The following is a 19,392-nucleotide window of genomic DNA, read 5'->3' as shown; positions in this document are numbered from 1 at the left end:
TGTGTTGTTTACAAGTTAAAAACTTTTTTTTTTTTGCTAGAAAATTACTTAGAGCCCCCAAACATTATACATTTTTTTCTAACACCCTAGAGAATAAAATGGCGGTCGTTGCAATACTTTGTCACACCGTATTTGCGCAGCAGTCTTACAAGCGCACTTTTTTTTTTTTTTTTTGAAATAATACACTTTTTTGAATTAAAAAATAAGACAACAGTAAAGTTAGCCCATTTTTTTTATATTGTGAAAGATAATGTTACGCCAAGTAAATTGATACCCATCGTGTCATGCTTCAAAATTGCACCGGCTCGTGGAATGGTGACAAACTATTACCCTTAAAAATCTCCATAGGCGACATTTAAAAAATTCTACAGGTTGCATGTTTTGCGTTACAGAGGAGGTCTAGGGCTAGAATTGTTGCTCTCGCTCTACCGATGGCGGCGATACTTCACATGTGTGGTTTGAACACCGTTTTCATATGCGGGCGCTACTCACGTATGCGTTTGATTCTGCACGCGAGCTCGGCGGGACGGGGCGCATTTAAAAATTTTTTTTTTTTTCTTATTTATTTACAGTGCAGTGTCATGGAAACGGGTGGGGGCCATCTTCCCCTCACTCATCTCCATGCACAGCCACCGAGAGGACCGGATCGCCTCCGCCGATGCCGACGGGTCCAGTAAGCGGCGGAGGGCACCGGACCGATAAAAGTGATCTTGCGGCGAATGCGCAGCAGAGACCACTTTTATCTTATACCGGACCGCCGGCCGAATGCGTTGATACCGGGGTTATGGCAGCTAGCCACTGCCATAACGATATCCGTCCTCAAAGTGAGGACGTACATCGACGTGCGGCGGTCCGGAAGTCTTTAAGTAGTGAGGAGATGTGAAGTATGAGAGACTGTCAATTTAGATTCAACCATCCTTATTTCAACCAAGCAAGATTAATCATTTGGGCATCCCATGAATAAAAACAACAAAACAAACAAGCTAAGTGTGTCTGAAATTAATGTCTGGCCAAGCAGGGTAACGTGTGGAGCTAGAACACGCAGCGACCCCACGGAATACATTTTTTACATGTATTTTTGATGGGCTGATGCCTCTTGCAATCCCCATACAGTGGGGCTGAAGTCTTGGAGAAAGAATCAATACAAGGAGCCAATAAGTTCATGTGCTGACACAAAACATTGCTGATAGGATATACTGTGCATACATCCACCTCTGCCCACACACATAGAAATGTGAATATAAAAGGACTCAACAAGTAAATAAAAACCTCCTTGTGGTTCTCGCTGATCCCAATACATGTCTGTCTGCTATAATAACTAATTAATTGGAATTATTCACACTTCCAGTTGAATTACTTGTGATTCCGTTACAGGCTGGGGTGAATCCAGAATGACCTGGGCTCAGATGAAGTAGGTTGAATGATGCTAGCCATCAGACTGAAGCACTATGTACAAGCATAGATGTATTACATTTGAGAGACTTTCATAATGCTCTGTGGAGAGAACCTCTTATCCTTTTTTTTTAATTTTTGATATTTGTGGAAGAGTTAAAGTACCTAACAACAATGTTTAATATACTGTGTCTCAGAGACTTTCCCACTGAGCTGTGCGTTTAAGTTGCTGGATCTGCATATCTGCACTTCTTTAAAGGCACCCTTTAAATCGATGTTAAAGTAAGGCTACTTTCACACTGGGGCTGGCGGCGCTATATTTAGTGGCGCTATTCGGCCGCCAGCGGGGCGGTTTTAACCCCTGCTAGCGGCTGGAAAAGGGTTAAAACCCCCCGCAAAGCGGCGCTTTGCCGGCCGGTTTGCAGCGCTGCCCCATTGTTTTCAATAAGAAGGGGCGCTTTAGGAGCGGGGAATACACCGCTTCTATAATGCTGCAACAATGCGGTTCGCAGGACTTTTTGACCATCCTGCAAGTGCACCGCTCCAGTGTGAAAGCCCTCGGGGCTTTCAGGGCGCTTTGCAGGTGCTATTTTTAGCACTATAGCGCCTGCAAAGCGCCTCAGTGTGAAAATAGCCTAAAAAAATGCTTACTTCCTTCCTACACTAATGTGCAGTACAACTGTCCCTATGAATCGGTAGTCAGTGGAAAGCCCAAAAGTGTGTTGTTATGGCAGATATCTTGTTTCTTTGATCCGTGTGCTGACAAGAGCAAAGGGACATATCGGTCTAAGCTCGGATGCACTCCAGTTGGAGCTTGTACAGGTCTGACGACTCTTGCATGACTGCACTGGGCTGAGCAATAGTGTTGTCACATGATCCCCTGTACCGAGAAGTACCAGATATTTGCTGTGGTAGCTAAACAGAGCACCATGTTAGTAAAGAAAACGTGAATATATACTCCTGGCAAGAGGGCATTAAAGCAAATTTGTTGCTTTGACATTGCAGTGTGTGTATAGTGGTTGGAAACCTCAGACATGAAATATGAACAAAACATTACCCTCTATAGCATGTACTTGTCATAATTCGAAACATGGAGTATCATTTCTGTCTGCTGCTTTGTTCCTCTACTATAAGCATGAAGCAATTCTGACAAGTTTTCCTGAAACCAAGAGAAAAATGGTGACGGGAGGGGCATCCGGCTGATTGACAGCCTCAGCTCTGTTCTTGTTTGCTATGTGAAGGGGGGTCCCTTCCTTACAGTCAGATCTCAGATCTCTCCTCACTGATGTAACTTCAGCTCTCCGCCCCCTGCTTTTCAGAGCTGAGAGATCCTGTATAAATTCTGCACTTTGAGTGGATGTAGGGGAAAGACGACTGTAGATAAACAGGTATAATTGATGTAGGGGGATTTGTTTCATCTCTGTGTATTACCTGAGGCCAGTCACTTCACTGGGTAATTGTGAGGGTTTATAGCCACTTTAAGGAATTAAACATAAATTCCTTGATATTCGTGGAAATAAAATATCTTGCTATAATGTTGTAGAGGCTGATAATATCATTATTATAGAAAATCAGGATTTTCTAATAGTAATACTATTTCTCTGCTTATTCACTCACAAGTTTGATGGAGAAATAGGAGCTTTTAGTCCAGCAAAGGACATAACTGTTAAAACCTATTATTTATAACAGGTACTTACTGTATATAGCGCCATCAATTTACACAGCGCTTTACATATACAGTATATTGTACATTCACATCAGTCCCTGCCCTCAAGGAGCTTACAATCTAAGGTCCCTAACTCACATTCATATACCAATGCCGCATACACACGATCAGAAATTCAGCCAGCAAAAGACCGATGAGAGCTTTTGGTCGGAAAATGCGACAGTGTGTGTGCTCCGTCGGACTTTTGCTGGCGGAATTCCGCCAGCAAAAGATTGAGAGCAGGTTCTCAATTTTTCTGTCGAAAATCTGAAAATGCGATCGTCTGTACAAATTCTGACGAGTAAAATTCCTATTCATGCTCGGAAACAATTTGACGTATGCTCGGAAGCATTGAATTTCATTTTCTCGGCTCGTCGTAGTGTTGTAGATCACCGCGTTCTTGACAGTCGAAAGTTCAGAGAACTTTTGTGTGACTGTGTGTATGCAAGGTAAGCTTGAGTGGAATTCCGTCGGAAAAACCATCCAACCAAGTTTTTTCCGACAGAAAATCCGCTTGTGTGTACGTGGCATAAGGCCAATTTAGACCGGAGCCATTCAACCTACCAGCATGTCTTTGGAGTGTTGAAGGAAACAAGAGTACCCAGAGGAAACCCACGCAGACACAGGGAGAACATCCAGGCAGGTAGTGTCGTAGTTGGGATTCGAACCGACGACTCTAGTGCTGCTAGACGGAAGTGCTAATCACTTAGCCAGTGCGCTGCCGCACATAAATATTATGATCTTTAGAAATGGTCTGTAACAGGTGCATGCGTCAATAAGCGTAAATAAAAAAATATTTCTACTGCTAATTTCTAGGACTTTTCTCAACCATTTTACTCTGGAGGAACCATTGCAATAACGTTTCATTTTTTGGGAAACCCCTGCTAAATCTCATTGGGGGCCAGTTTGAGAAACACCCCTCACAGTAGTGATGAGTGGAAAGAATGTCCCCACATTACAGTGGAGGTCCAAATGTCCAATTTACAGACAATTAAAAAGATAACTGGTGTAATGTAACTGGCTTTGCCAAATGATGTTTGCCGCAAAACTAAGCAGACAACATTAAATGGGAGGTCAATAAGCCACAGCTCAAGGAACTCTGTGTAACATCTGGATGAACCTTAGGGTTCCATGGAACCCTAGTTGAGAGTGGCTGATTTATGACAGTTAAAGTTTTTTATATAGTTGTGCTCATAAGCTTACATACCCTGGCAGAATTTATGATTTCTTGGCCATTTTTCAGAGAATATGAATAACAAAAACTTTTTTCACTCGTGGTTAGTGTTTGGCTGATGCCATTTATTCTCAATCAACTGCGTTTTACTCTTTTTAAATCATAATGGCAACAGAAACTACCCAAATGACCCTGATCAAAAGTTTACATACCCCGGTTCTTAATACCATGTATGGCTCAATGATATTGAGGTCAGGAGACTGAGATGGCCACTCCAGAACTTTCACTTTATTCTGCTGTAGCTAATGACAGGTCGACTAGGCCTTGTGTTTTGGATCATTGTCATGTTGGAATGTCCAAGTACGTCCCACGTGCAGCTTCCTGGCTGATAAATGCAAATGTTCCTCCAGTATATTTTGATAACATACTGCATTCATCTTGCCAACAATTTTGACCAAATTTCCTGTGCCTTTGTAGCTCACACATCCCCAAAACATCAGCTATCCACCTCCGTTACCTTTCATCATAGGTCTTCTTGACTCCTCTCCAAATGTAGCGTTTATGGTTGTGGCCAAAAAGCTAAATTTTGGTCTCATCACTCCAAATGACTTTGTGCCAGAAGGTTTGAGGCTTGTCTCTATGCTGTTTGCCGTATTATAATGGGATACTTTGTGGCATTTGCGTAGTAATGTCTTTCTTCTGGCGACTCGACCATGCAGCCCATCTTTCTTCAAATGCCTCCTTATTGTGCATCTTGAAACAGCCACACCACATCTTTATATGAAGAGGGCAGGGACAGTTAAACCTTCGCACCGCACCCCATATATAGAATAAACAAAGAAAAAGGAATTGGGGCAAAATTACCCCAGGGACTTTCAAGGTGCTTGACATTAGAGGTTTTGTAAAGATAAGAAAAAATGTATGCAACGTCTAACTACATAAAACAATCTTTTATTAATTCAATTTTAATACATAATATCAAAAGGTTAAAAAAAACATTCTCTCGTTCTAAAACATCCAATTTTGACAGAGGCAATGGAAAAAACCACTTGGTAAATACCACTCGACATGTTTCGCTCATTCGTGAGCTTCATCAGGAGTTTTGGTACATATGTGATATAATAGAGATGAGAGAGACAAAGTACAAATCAGATAGTGAAGAAATAGATACAATAATATACTTCTAAAATAAAAAAAACACGCAGATTGGAAACAATTGTTGCATACATGAGTGAAAAATTCAATCACTAAATTTTAACAGATATTTATAGTGTAATTCGATGAAACAATAGGTAAAGATAAATTACAATAACCATATGTAGAAGCCCACACAGTAACAAACACCACTGCTGGGCCAATTGAATAATAAATTAGATAATCATGAGTAGGACTAGCTTACCAAGCCTATTTAGAAAAATGAAGATAGACAACGTATTGGTTGTTAAATCGCATTCACAAAGCTGGATAGGTCTCCCCTTTCTGGATTTCCCAGGCTGTCACAGGGGGGCTACGTGTAAAGTATATAGCCAAAGGCTAGGAATTAAATGGAAAAAGTTTTTATGTGATAAGTAAGTGAGGTATAAACACTTAGGATACCTAAAGAAATCCAAAAGTCAAACTGTAAACACCTTGTGTTGAATCAAGAGTACATTGTTGGGGGCTAATAAAGCCTTGTAACAAAAATCAAATGAAGCAACTGCTTTAGGGTCTCCAAACGGTGACACTCAGCATTGGTCCATGAATTAAAAAGCGAAAGAGTGCAACAAGAGTATGCTGCAAAGGAAATGAAAAAAATACATAACAGTAGCAGTAACAAAATATTTCGCCACAAATAGCGAGTGGCTATAATGATAGGTAGATTAGTGCACAAAGTCAGTTACCTGGCTTGGTGAATGGACGGGCATACAGGGAAGGGGAGAGAGACAAAGAGCCTCCCCTTTGCACCAAGAAGCCACTGACAGATGGTAGCGGCTAAAGGGCCGCACTAAATAGTCCCATCCATCCCGGCGGCGTCTGACTTCACCGCTGGGAAGCGGACGTGCAGTGAGTCATTCTCCCAAAGGCATGTAAACCACGGCGGACAGTGATGTGACGTAGAGTACGTCCTACACTCTGGTATTGCGCAGGCGAACGAGATCCAAGCACCGCTCCCGTGAGCGGATCCACTGCGCATGCGTTAACAGTCGGGAATAGGCACGTATAGGTGTCACTCTAGCTGTGAAGCTATTGACACCATCTTGATAGAGGTAAAAACCTCTAGTATACCCTTTACTAATCTTTGGAAGAACAACAAACTTAGTAGAAATAGAATGATCTTATTGAAACAACTATATTGTTAATTATCTCTAGTGGACAGGAATCTAGAGGGAGGTGGAATAAGTTCGTTTATCTTGTGGCAGAAAGGGAGCCTGATGGTATTGAAATCAATAACAGTGCATTTGATGTTGTGTTATACATGTTGTAAAGACATGGATGGGGGTATAGTTTTGGTATAGATAGAGCCCCCCAGATGAAGAAAGAGGTAAATAAAATAATATATACCACTTCGCCGGTAAGTAACATGCACCAGGTGGAAATAACAACCTCTAGGGCCCCCATGGGTGAGTGATTGATTACTCACAGCTTACCCATAAGTGCCCCTGGCGTCCTTGTGAACCAAAAAAAAAGGAAAACCCAGCAGGGGAGACGCCTAATCAGCCAATTATCAAATAAACAAATTAAATAATGGGTAAATAATAAATACATAGGCTTGGGAAGAGAGTCTGTTGCATAATTGGGGAAAACAAAAAACATACAAATAATCATGTTTCGTACATTGACAAAAATCGGTTACACATTATTTACGTACATATATAAATGTGAAAAAGAAAAATAATAAAAACAAGAATGAAAAAAGGAATAAAAAAAGGAGAGGAAAGAAAATGAAAAATAATAATAAAGGTCTCATCCCCAATGTTACTATCTAACATGAACTTACAGAAATGATTTAAAGCTAAAAGCGTCATTGAGGCCTGGATGCTTCAAGGCCGATAGATCGTGTGTCCAGCGAGCCTTCTGCTGCAGGATTAGCTTGTCATAATTACCCCCTCTGTCTCCAGGGGGATATGCTCGAGGGCATAAAAGTGCATTTTACTGCTATCAAAATTATGATACAAGCCAATATGCTTGCTGATTGGGGTTTCCATTCTCTTCTTCTTGATCAGGGACACATGGTCCCTGATTCTACAGAAGAAGGGACGTTTTGTTTTGCCAACATAAAACATCTGGCATTCACATATCATGATATAAACAATCCGATGGACTGGCATGTGACAGAAAAATTTGGTTTGAAGAAGCGGCCATTGGGAAGCATAATGCCTCTTGCAGCATATATGAATGTACAGAACTGGCACTTATGACAAGGCCTACTACCCTTTTTGGATTCTGTAGATGGTTCAATGCGAGTGCCATGGTGACTATGCACCAAGGTATCTCGAAGAGATCGGGAGCGCCTAAATGTGATTTCTGGGTAAGTTTTAAGATGTTTGGAGACTTTTTCATCACCCATTAGAAGGTACCAATACTTTTGAATTATATCTCGTATCTGTTTCTGTTGACCAGAGAATCTCATAGTCGAGACTGAAGCAATTTTGCTGCTTTTTCAAAATCTGAATCTGCACTACAGTTCCGTTTAATTCTTAGGTATTGTCCATATGGTACATTATTGATGAAAGGGACAGGATGAGAGCTGGTGGCGTGGAGTAATGAGTTGCCAGCAGATGGTTTACGATATAAAGTGGTCCCAATACTTCCATCCTCATTTACTATGATTTGGACATCTAGAAAAGTTAAATGATGTTGACTCCACTCGAAAGTAAAGTTCAAATTGTATTTATTGATCTTGAGGCTGTCCAGAAAGGAGAGGAGGGTGTTTTTGCTACCATGCCAAATAAAAAAGATATCGTCGATAAAACGTCTCCACACCGGGATATGCTTGAAATACATCTGCATATCGTCCCTGTAGAAAAGTTCACGCTCCCACCCCCCCAGATACAGGTTGGCATATGATGGGGCACACTTGGTCCCCATAGCCACTCCCTGTATCTGGAGGTAGTGGGAGCCCCCAAAAAGGAAAATATTGTTGGACAGAATGAAGAGAAGCAGATCTAGAATGAATTTGTTGTACTCAACTGAAATCTCTGGATTCTCGGAGATGAAGCCCTCCACAACTTCTACCCCTAGGCAGTGAGGGATGGAGTTGTAGAGGGCCTCCACATCCAGAGCTATCAGCCATGAATCGGTGGGTATAGAAATACCATCTAGAATACGGAGGAGATCCCCGGTATCTTGAAGGTAGGATGTGAGACCCTCCACATGGGGTCTCAAAAAGTCGTCCACCAGTTGGCTGGCCATTTCTGTAAGGGATCCATTCCCGAATACCATGGGTCTACCCGGGGGCCTCCTTGTGTCTTTGTGTATCTTAGGAAGTGCGTATAGGGTAGGGGTTCGGGGTGAAGCAACATTAAGGAATTCCCAGGTGTTTTTGTTTATAAGGCCTTTGTGGTATGCTGTGCCTATGAGATGTTTGTATCTGGTAACCGTTAGGTTGAGATGACTAGAAGAAACTTTACGGTACCATTGGTGATTTTGGACTATAGTCTAAACCATGGTTTCATATTGGCTTTTATCCATGATGACCAAATTTCCCCTCTTGTCGGAGGGCTTAATCACCTTCATCACCTTCTAATGGGTGATGAAAAAGTCTCCAAACATCTTAAAACTTACCCAGAAATCACATTTAGGCGCTCCCGATCTCTTCGAGATACCTTGGTGCATAGTCACCATGGCACTCGCATTGAACCATCTACAGAATCCAAAAAGGGTAGTAGGCCTTGTCATAAGTGCCAGTTCTGTAGATTCATATATGCTGCAAGAGGCATTATGCTTCCCAATGGCCGCTTCTTCAAACCAAATTTTTCTGTCACACGCCAGTCCATCGGCATTGTTTATATTAGGGTTGTCCCGATACCGATACTAGTATCGGTATCGGCACCGATACCGAGCATTTCCCCAAGTACTTGTACTCGGGCAAATGCTCCCGATGCTTCCCCCGATACCTGGAAGTCAGCTGTGATCGGCGCGTGGGGGAGTTTCAAGATTCAGCTTTCAGCTGCTTTAGTGACATACAGCGGTGATCGGTCACCGCTGACTGTCACTGCATCCTCCTCCATGCCCCCTCCGTTCCTCTCTCCTTCTCTGTGCCTCTCTGCTGTCCCCTCTGTTCCTCTCTCCTTTTATGTCCCCCTCCGCTGTCCCCTCCGTTCCCCTCTCCTTCTCTGTCCCCCTCCATTCTCCCCCTCCGTTCCGCCGTCCTCCTCCTCCTTCCTTTGTGAATGGACAGAGTCAGCTGACTCTGTCTATTCACATAACTGAAACATTGTAATCTCCTGTGATTACGATGTGTCAGTTTATGAATGGAGAGGAGCCGCTGTCTTCTCTCCATTCATTTTCAGTGCAGCTGAGGCTGCAGAGAAAGTGACTGGGGAATCTCTATCCTCTGTCTCTTTCTCTGTCTCAAGGGGGAGATATCGGAGGTCTGTTAAGACCCCTGATATCTCACCAAAGCCACCAACAGGGCTGATTAAAAAAAAAAAAAAACAAAACACATATTGCAATAAAGAATAAAAAAAAATTATTGTAAATAATAAAAATTGTAAATTAGAAAAAAAAAAAACACACACATACACCGTTCACCCCCTCCCCCCCCCCCCCCCCCCCAAAAAAAAGCACTGTTAAAAAAAAAAAAAAAAAAACCCACCGTCACGTGACATAAAAAAAAAAAGTTTCGGTATCGGCGAGTACTTGAAAAAAAGTATCGGTACTTGTACTCGGTCCTAAAAAAGTGGTATCGGGACAACCCTAGTTTATATCATGATATGTGAATGCCAGATGTTTTATGTTGGCAAAACCAAACGTCCCTTCTTCTGTAGAATCAGGGACCATGTGTCCCTGAGCCAGAAGAAGAGAATGGAAACCCCAATCGGTACTTGTACTCTGTCCTAAAAAAGTGGTATCGGGACAACTCTAGTCTATATCATGATATGTGAATGCCAGATGTTTTATGTTGGCAAAACCAAATGTCCCTTCTTCTGTAGAATCAGAGACCATGTGTCCCTGATCCAGAAGAAGAGAATGGAAACCCCAATCAGCCGGCATATTGGCTTGTATCATAATTTTGATAGCAGTAAAATGCACTTTTATGCCCTCGAGCATATCCCCCCTGGAGACAGAGGGGGTAATTATGACAAGCTACTCCTTCAGCGGGAGGCTCGCTGGATACACGATCTATCGGCCTTGAAGCATCCAGGCCTCAATGACGCTTTTAGCTTTAAATCATTTCTGTAAGTTCATGTTAGATAGTAACATTGGGGATGAGACCTTTATTATTATTTTTCATTTTCTTTCCTCTCTCTCCTTTTTTTTATTCCTTTTTTCATTCTCTTTTAGTACGAAACATGATTATTTGTATGTTTTTTGTTTTCCCCAATTATGCAACAGACTCTCTTCCCAAGCCTATGTATTTATTATTTACCCATTATTTAATTTGTTTATTTGATAATTGGCTGGTTAGGTGTCTCCCCTGCTGGGTTTTCCTTTTTTCTGGTTCACACGGACGCCAGGGGCACTTATGGGTAAGCTGTGAGTAATCAATCACTCACCCATGGGGGCCCCAGAGGTTATTATTTCCACCTGGTGCATGTTACTTACCGGCGAAGTGGTATATATTATTTTATTTACCTCTTTCTTCATCTGGGGGGCTCTATCTATACCCAAACTATACCCCCATCCATGTCTTTACAACATGTATAACACAACATCAAATGCACTGTTATTGATTTCAATACCATCAGGCTCCCTTTCTGCCACAAGATAAACAAACTTATTCCACCTCCCTCTAGATTCCTGTCCACTAGAGATAATTAACAATATAGTTGTTTCAATAAGATCATTCTATTTCTAAGTTTGTTGTTCTTCCAAAGATTAGTAAAGGGTATACTAGAGGTTTTTCCCTCTATCAAGATGGCGTCAATAGCTTCACAGCTAGAGTGACACCTATACGTGCCTATTCCCGACTGTTAACGCATGCGCAGTGGATCCGCTCACACGGGCGGCGCTTGGATCTCGGGTGCCTGCGCAATATCAGAGTGTAGGACGTACTCTACGTCACATCACTGTCCTCCGTGGTTTACATGTCTTTGGGGGGATGCCTCACTGCACATCCGCATCCCGGCGGTGACGTCAGACGCCGCCGGGATGGATGGGACTATTTAGTGCGGCCCTTTAGCTGCTACCATCTGTCAGTGGCTTCTTGGTGCAAAGGTGAGGCTCTTTGTCTCTCTCCCCTTCCCTGTATGCCCGTCCATTCACCAAGCCAGGTAATTGACTTTGTGCACTAATCTGCCTATCATTATAGCCACTCGCTATTTGTGGAGAAATATTTTGTTACTGGTACTGTAATGTATTTTTTTCATTTCCTTTGCAGCATACTCTTGTTGCACTCTTTTGCTTTTTAATTCATGGACCAATGCTGAGTGTCACCGTTTGGAGACCCTAAAGCAGTTGCTTCATTTGATTTTTGTTACAAGGCTTTATTAGCCCCCAACAATGTACTCTTGATTCAACACAAGGTAATTACAGTATGACTTTTGGATTTCTTTAGGTATCCTAAGTGTTTATACCTCACTTACTTATCACATAAAAACTTTTTCCATTTAATTCCTAGCCTTTGGCTATATACTTTACACGTAGTCCCTCTGTGACCGCCTGGGAAATCCAGAAAGGGGAGACCTATCCAGCTTTGTGAATGCGATTTAACAACCAATACGTTGTCTATCTTCATTTTTCTAAATTGGCTTGGTAAGCTAGTCCTACTCATGATTATCTAATTTATTATTCAATTGGCCCAGCAGTGGTGTTTGTTACTGTGTGGGCTTCTACATATGGTTATTGTAATTTATCTTTTCCTATTGTTTCATCAAATTACACTATAAATATCTGTTAAAATTTAGTGATTGAATTTTTCATTCATGTATGCAACAATTGTTTCCAATCTGCGTGTTTTTTAATTTTAGAAGTATATTATTGTATCTATTTCTTCACTATCTGATTTGTACTTTGTCTTTCTCATCTCTAGTACACCACATATGTACCAAAACTCCTGATGAAGCTCACGAATGAGCGAAACATGTCGAGTGGTATTTACTAAATGGTTTTTTCCATTGCCTCTGTCAAAATTGGATGTTTTAGATCGAGAGATTGTTTTTTTTAACTTTTTTGATATTATGTATTAAAATTGAATTAATAAAAGATTGTTTTATGTAGTTAGATGTTGCATACATTTTTTCTTATCTTTACAAACCCTCTAATGTCAAGCACCTTGAAAGTCCCTGGGGTAATTTTGCCCCAATTCCTTTTTCTTTGTTTAGCCACACCACATGTTTTCAGAGAGTCCTGTATTTCAGCTGAAGTTATTTGTGGGTTTTTCTTTACATCCCGAACAATTTTCCTGGCAGTTGTGGCTGAAATTTTAGTTGGTCTACCTGACCGTGGTTTGGTTTCAACAGAACCCCTCATTTTCCACTTCTTGATTAGAGTTTGAACACTGCTGATTGGCATTCTCAATTCATTCCTTGGATATCTTTTTATATCCCTTTCCTGTTTTATACAGTTTAACTACCTTTTCCCGCAGATCCTTTGACAATTCTTTTGCTTTCCCCATGACTCAGAATCCAGAAACGTCAATGCAGTACTGGATGATGATGCAAGGGTCTGTCAGAAGTCCAGAAACTCATTGACCTTTTATACACAGACACTAATTACAAGCAAACAGATCACAGGTGAGGATGGTTACCTTTTTAATAGCCATTCAAACCCCTTTGTGTCAACTTGTGTGCATGTTAGCAGGCCAAAATAACCAGGGTGTGTAAACTTTTGATCATGGTCATTTGGGTAGTTTCTGTTGCCATTATGATTTAAAAACAGTTGATTGATAATACATGGCTTCAGCCAAACACTAAACATGAGTGAAAGAAATGTTTTTGTGTTATCATTCATATTCTCTGAAAAATGGCCAAGAAATCATAAATTCTGCCAGGGTATGTAAACTTATGAGCACAGCTGTATATTCTTCATTTATGCGTTTACAGAAAAAAAGTGAAAAGGACAGAACACTGTCAAGTCTGTAGACCTGTTGTAATGATGGTATTGATATACTATAATTATAGTTGGCATACCTTCCTTTCGGGTTCATTTATCTCCCTTACCAAAGTTTCCATTGTACTGTTCAGTTGTTTGGATGACTCAAGGGCCTTTAAACATATGTTTAAAATGGAAATATGTGAACAGGCAGGCTATTTATCACAGAAGAGAACATCTGTGTCTTTTCTGCAATAAACTAAACTTACCTGCCAGTTCACAAACTTCTTTACGATGCACATTGGGGTTGATTTACTAAAGGCAAATACTGTTCCCAAAAAGACAAAATTTAGGTGCCGCTCAGGCAGAGAGGTAAAGTCCAACTTGACCGCTGTGAGTGCAGACACGGACAGGGAGCTCGTCCTAGCTCCTAGTTCCAAGCTGCAGCAATGTCAAAGGAAAAGATCCATAAGCCGTACATCATGCAGCAGATCCCCATATGCATGGAGTAAGATGAATGGCAGCCTCAGCCCGGACTCCAGCCAGGCTACATCGCTAACGCGTTTTGCTCTGCCCCTTGGAGCTTAATCGTGGGATTAAGCCCCAATGGGCAGAGCGAAACACGTCGGGGGCAAGGTCTGGCTGGAGTCTGGGCTGAGGCTGCCATTCATCTCACTCCATGCACATGGGCCCGCTTCATGGATCTTTTCCTTTGACAAATAGACTGTTTGCCTTGCAAGTGCAGTTGTTCCAGAGCTTAGTAAATGTGGTGAACCTTGTCTAACTTTCAGCATGTGCAAGCAAAAATGCAGTTTTTTTTATTTTATTTTCCTTGCATGTGATTGGGTATTCTTTGTAAAGTGAAGCCTCACCTCATTTACTAGGCTCTAAATAAAGCAACTACACTTCAAAAGTGAACAGTCTATTTGCCTTTAGTAAATCAACCCTATTGAGTTACATATGCACAGCTTGGGTACCATCTCACTTGCATGGGACCTACATTATCCCATGCTGGCCCATCAAGATGGCCAAAAACCCAGGACCTAGAAGAAGCCAGGGAGAAAGATCCTAGTGCAGGCAAGGGACTTTGTTACTGTATGATCATTGACGCACAGGTGAGTATTTGCAGCTTTAATTCTACCTTCATTCTAATTGAACAGAAGTTTGAACTATTATTTAGGATTTCATGTATTTTATTTATTTTTCAGGCTAATGTAATACCTTCTGGGTCATTAGTAACAGAGTTTGCCCAGATTTCCTCGTATGCATCAAGTTCCCTTTCATCAGTGCAGAATGAGTCTTGCTCATTGGCCCAACAGAATGGCAGTCAGTTTAGCTCTGAAGAAACTTTTGTACCTTCCGTTTCACCACAGATCAATGGAAAAGCTGGCAGTGATGATTTTGATCAAATCATTAAGCAAATGGCACAGGTATGTGTTGTTGTGAATACGGTCTGTTTTCTTACTAAGATGTATTGAAGCGGATTTAAACTCGAAAACAAAAATGTATTATATAGTAGCTTTCCAGTCCTTCGATGTGGTGGATGCATTCGTTTTCTTTTTCAGGCTTTTCCCCTTTATTTTCACCTGATGATCCTGCCAATACGTCTATTTTCAATGTCCTTTAACAGACCGAGCTGCCCAGTGGAAGTTAGAGGTTTGAGACAAACCATTTACCAGGGGTGCTTACAATGGCCAGTTTTTATTCATTTTATATAAACCTCTTATAACAAAAGTAATAAAAAAATGTTGCTGTAACCGTGGGAAAAGTGTTAGTTCAGCTATAATTTGTTAGCAAAGTCCATTTAAATCTGCTTAAACATCTAACACTATCCTCTTCCTAAATTGACAATGCTGCTGTCCTGGCGTGTCTCCATTGCTTCTCTGATGAATTTGAGCCATCCCAAGGCTGAACGTGTGTTACTGACAGGATCACATGGTAAAAATAAAGGGAAAAAAGCCTACAAAAGGAAAATGCAGCCATTACATTTCAAGTGTAATTTAAAGCGGGATTCCGGCCATCTAAATTTTTTTTTAAAGTCAGCAGCTACAAACACACTAAGTAGACTTACCTGTCCTGGGTGCCCGCGATGTCGGCCGCCCGAGGCCGACCCTTCCCTCGGCTCTCGGGTCCCGGCACCGCCATCCTAGGTAAGGGAAACAGGCATTGGAGCCTTGCGGCTTCACTGCCAGTTTCCTACTGCGCACGCGCGAGCGGCACGGCGATCTGTGAATGGCCCCATGGTTTTCTGGGAACACACAGTTCCCAGAAGGTAACGGGGCTGCTCAGCTAGGAGCAGAACACGCCGCGGAATAGGAACAGGCAGAATAGGAAGACGGCCTAGCAACAAGGGTTCAGGTAAGTTTAAAAAAAATTTTTTTTTTCAAATTTTTTTTTTTTTTTTAGTATTTTTGGTGATTTTTTTTTTTTTCAGGGTGGCCCTCCACTTTAAGGGTTCCCCAAAATAGTTCCATACAAGGCTTACCATGAATGATAACTGTCACAGTTGCATGTGCTCTCAACTGAATTGTTAAGCCATCAAATGGCTGGGACCACAGCTGATCACATGTGCAGCACGATGGCAAATGCAGATCAAACCTAGACTAAGATGCCAGCTCTCTTGGCTGTAGAGGAGTTTTTAATTCCACTGCTGCTACCAAATCCAGATTGGTAAGCTTCAATATATTACATTTTTATTTGGGGTTTGTTACTGCATTACAGATTGTTGTTGAAAAAGGGTGATTTGTTTTAAAAAAAATAAATAAAAATGACAGCATTCTTTCTGATTTGAAATTCTAATTTTTCCAGGACTTGGAGCCACACTTTTATATTTTACATGTTGTACCGCTCACTTTTAATGATGACTTTCAAATGTCTATTTAGATGATTTTAAGTTCCATTTTATATATAATATATATTATACAGTATCTCACAAAAGTGAGTACACCCCTCACATTTTTGTAAATATTTTATTATATCGTTTCATGTGATAACACTGAAGAAATGACACTTTGCTACAATGTAAAGTAGTGAGTGTACAGCTTTTATAACAGTGTAAATTTGCTATCCCCTCAAAATAACTCAACACACAGCCATTCGTGTCTAAATCCCTGGCAACAAAAGCCACTTCTAAGTGAAAATGTCCAAATTGGGCCCAATTAGCCATTTTCCCTTCCCAGTATCATGTGACTCATGAGTGTTACAAGGTCTCAGGTGTGCATGGGGAGTAGGTGTGCTAAATTTTGGTGTTATCGCTCTCACTCTCTCATACTGATCACTGGAGGTTCAACATCGCACCTCATGGCAAAGAACTCTCTGAGGATCTGAAAAAAAGAATTGTTGCTCTACATAAAGATGGCCTAGGCTATAGGAAGATTACCAAGGCCCTGAAACTGAGCTGCAGCACGGTGGCCAAGACCATATAGCGGTTTAACAGGACAGGTTCCACTCAGAACAGGCCTCACCATGGTCGACGAAAGAAGTTGAGGGCATGTGCTCAGCATCATATCCAGAGGTTGTCTTTGAGAAATAGACGTATGAGTGCTGCCAGCATTGCTGCAGAGGTTGAAGGGGTGGGAGGTCAGTCTGTCAGTGCTCAGACCGTACGCCGCACACTGCATCAAATTGGTCTGCATGGCTGTCGACCCAGAGGGAAGCCTCTTCTAAAGATGATGCACAAAAAAAGTCTGCAAACAGTTTGAAGAAGACAAGCAGACTAAGGACATGGATTTCTGGAACCATGTCCTGTGGTCTGATGAGACCAATATAATCTTATTTGGTTCAGATGGTGTTAAGTGTGTGTGGCGGCAACCAGGTGAGGAGTACAAAGACAAGTGTGTCTTGCCTACAGTCAAGCATGGTGGTGGGCGTGTGGTGGTCTGGGGCTGCATGAGTGCTGCCCGCACTGGGAGGCTACAGTTCATTGAGGGAACCATGAATGCCAACATGTACTGTGACATACTGAAGCAGAGCATGATCCCCTCCCTTCGGAGACTGGGCCACAGGGCAGTATTCCGACATAAGGACCCCAAACACACCTCCAAATCGACCACTGCCCTGCTAAAGAAGCTGAGGGTAAAGGTGATGAACTGGCCAAGCATGTCTCCATACCTAAACCCTATTGACCATCTGTGGGGCATCCTCAAATGGAAAGTGGAGGAGCGCAAGGTCTCTAACATCCACCAGCTCCGTGATGTCGTCATGGAGGACTGGAAGAGGTCTCCAGTGCCAACCTGTGAAGCTCTGGTGAACTCCATGCCCAAGAGGGTTAAGGCAGTGCTGTAAAATAATGGTGGCCACACAAAATATTGGGCTCAATATGGATATTTTCACTTAGGGGTGTACTCACTTTTGTTGCCAGCGGTTTAGCCATTAATAGCTGTGTATTGAGTTGTTTTTGGGGGACAGAAAATTTACACTGTTATACAAGCTGTACACTCACTACTTTACATTGTGGTAAAGTGTCATTTCTTAAGTGTTGTCACATGAAAAGATATAATAAAATATTTGCAAAAATGTGAGGGGCATACTCACTTTTGTGAGATACTGTGTATATATTTACATAAAACACTTTAGCCTACTTTAAATACAATGGCAACTTAATTTGTTTAAGGTTATGTGCTTTTGAATTTTTGTTACAGGGTCGCCATATTGAAGTTCTGGACATGGTAAAACCTTCAAGCGGTGGTCTTGGTTTTAGTGTTGTGGGATTGAAAAGTGAAAATCGAGGGGAACTTGGAATATTTGTTCAGGAAATACAGGAGGGCAGCATCGCACATAGGTAAATATCACTTTTATTTTAGTGCAAGCTTTAAGATTTTAACATTAATCAATAAATGTGTCCTGTGGTTGGAATGTTCTAATACAGTCTTGGCCATAGTTACACTACTGCTCTTTAAATTAAAACCGCTTTATTTTATCAAAATTCTGATTTACAGCCTTCTCACAGCTAAAGTACACAACATGCTATAAGTTAAGTTTGGTGGTCTGTTGAAAGGTTGATAGGATAAAATCCAGCAAAAGATTTTGAAGGGAATTAAAAACTACATAGGTGTATTTGGGAAACCTTTATGACTCACTTTAATTCTTTTATATGTTGTGTCTTTTTGTTTTACCATACAAGAATGTGATATTTGGCATTCAATTGATACTAAACACACTGTTTAATTTACTGTACATTGTCCCTTCTATTTCTATATATGAATGATGGTACTGTAATTTCAATAAAAAAAAACATGTAAGTACCTTTTTCCTAATCGATATACAGCTGTCACATGACCCAGATCTTTCCCAGCCTGCCTGCAGGGAAACATAAGCAGGAGGAGCTTCTGGTCCTCTGCTGCTGATCACATGTTCAAGAAAAAAAAAACAGCCTTTGGGATACAGAGTAAAAATAAATAATGAATATCAATAAACTGGTTTCAATTGTTATGAAAATATATATTTGAAATCAAATCTTTATTATTTTGTGGAAATAACATGGTGTGGGCGGATTTCTGCCAGTCACAGGTTGTGTCACTCCCCTCCAGTCTGTGTCTTACAATAAGAGGGAGGTGAATCCTGCATCAATCTACATGTAATATCCCGCCCTCATTGTATTTAGCTGGTTAGTGGGCATGAAGGAGGAGGGAGGGAGTAGGCTGTCATTTACCACTGTGTATACGTACACATGTGGGAATCTATAGTCACATGGGCTGCTCAGATGTGATAGGGAGGAAATGCTCAGCTAGAAACTCCACTGAAGACTGAGCATGTGTAGAGTTGCAACCACAGCCGCAAAATCCCTAGCTGAATTGGAGACATGAACAGAGAAGGTGGAGATAGAGAACAGCAGGATCAACCAGGTTCTTTGTAGAATACAGAAAACGAATCTCATGGTGACTGAGTGAGTATGGACAGCGTGTAATGTAATACAGCATTTATTGATCTTTTTTTTTTTTTATGATGT

At 41.4% G+C, this 19,392-nt stretch overlaps 1 protein-coding gene across 7 annotated transcripts in view; it reads left to right on the top strand.

Annotated features, from left to right (window-relative positions):
- MPDZ (multiple PDZ domain crumbs cell polarity complex component) overlaps window positions 1–19,392 on the top strand; it is a 250,904-nt gene that overhangs the window by 37,333 nt on the left and 194,179 nt on the right. For all 7 annotated transcript variants that reach the window (XM_073635501.1, XM_073635527.1, XM_073635485.1 and 4 more), the window contains exons 4-5: window positions 14,654–14,875; window positions 18,086–18,225. In XM_073635501.1, the coding sequence (XP_073491602.1) occupies window positions 14,654–14,875; window positions 18,086–18,225 (362 nt within the window). The remainder of the gene's footprint in view (window positions 1–14,653; window positions 14,876–18,085; window positions 18,226–19,392) is intronic.

Source organism: Aquarana catesbeiana, linkage group LG01 (genome assembly GCF_042186555.1).
Source record: "Aquarana catesbeiana isolate 2022-GZ linkage group LG01, ASM4218655v1, whole genome shotgun sequence".
NCBI lineage: Eukaryota > Metazoa > Chordata > Amphibia > Anura > Ranidae > Aquarana > Aquarana catesbeiana.
Note: the sequence above shows the minus strand (reverse complement) of the source record. Positions and strands in the feature narration are given on the sequence as shown.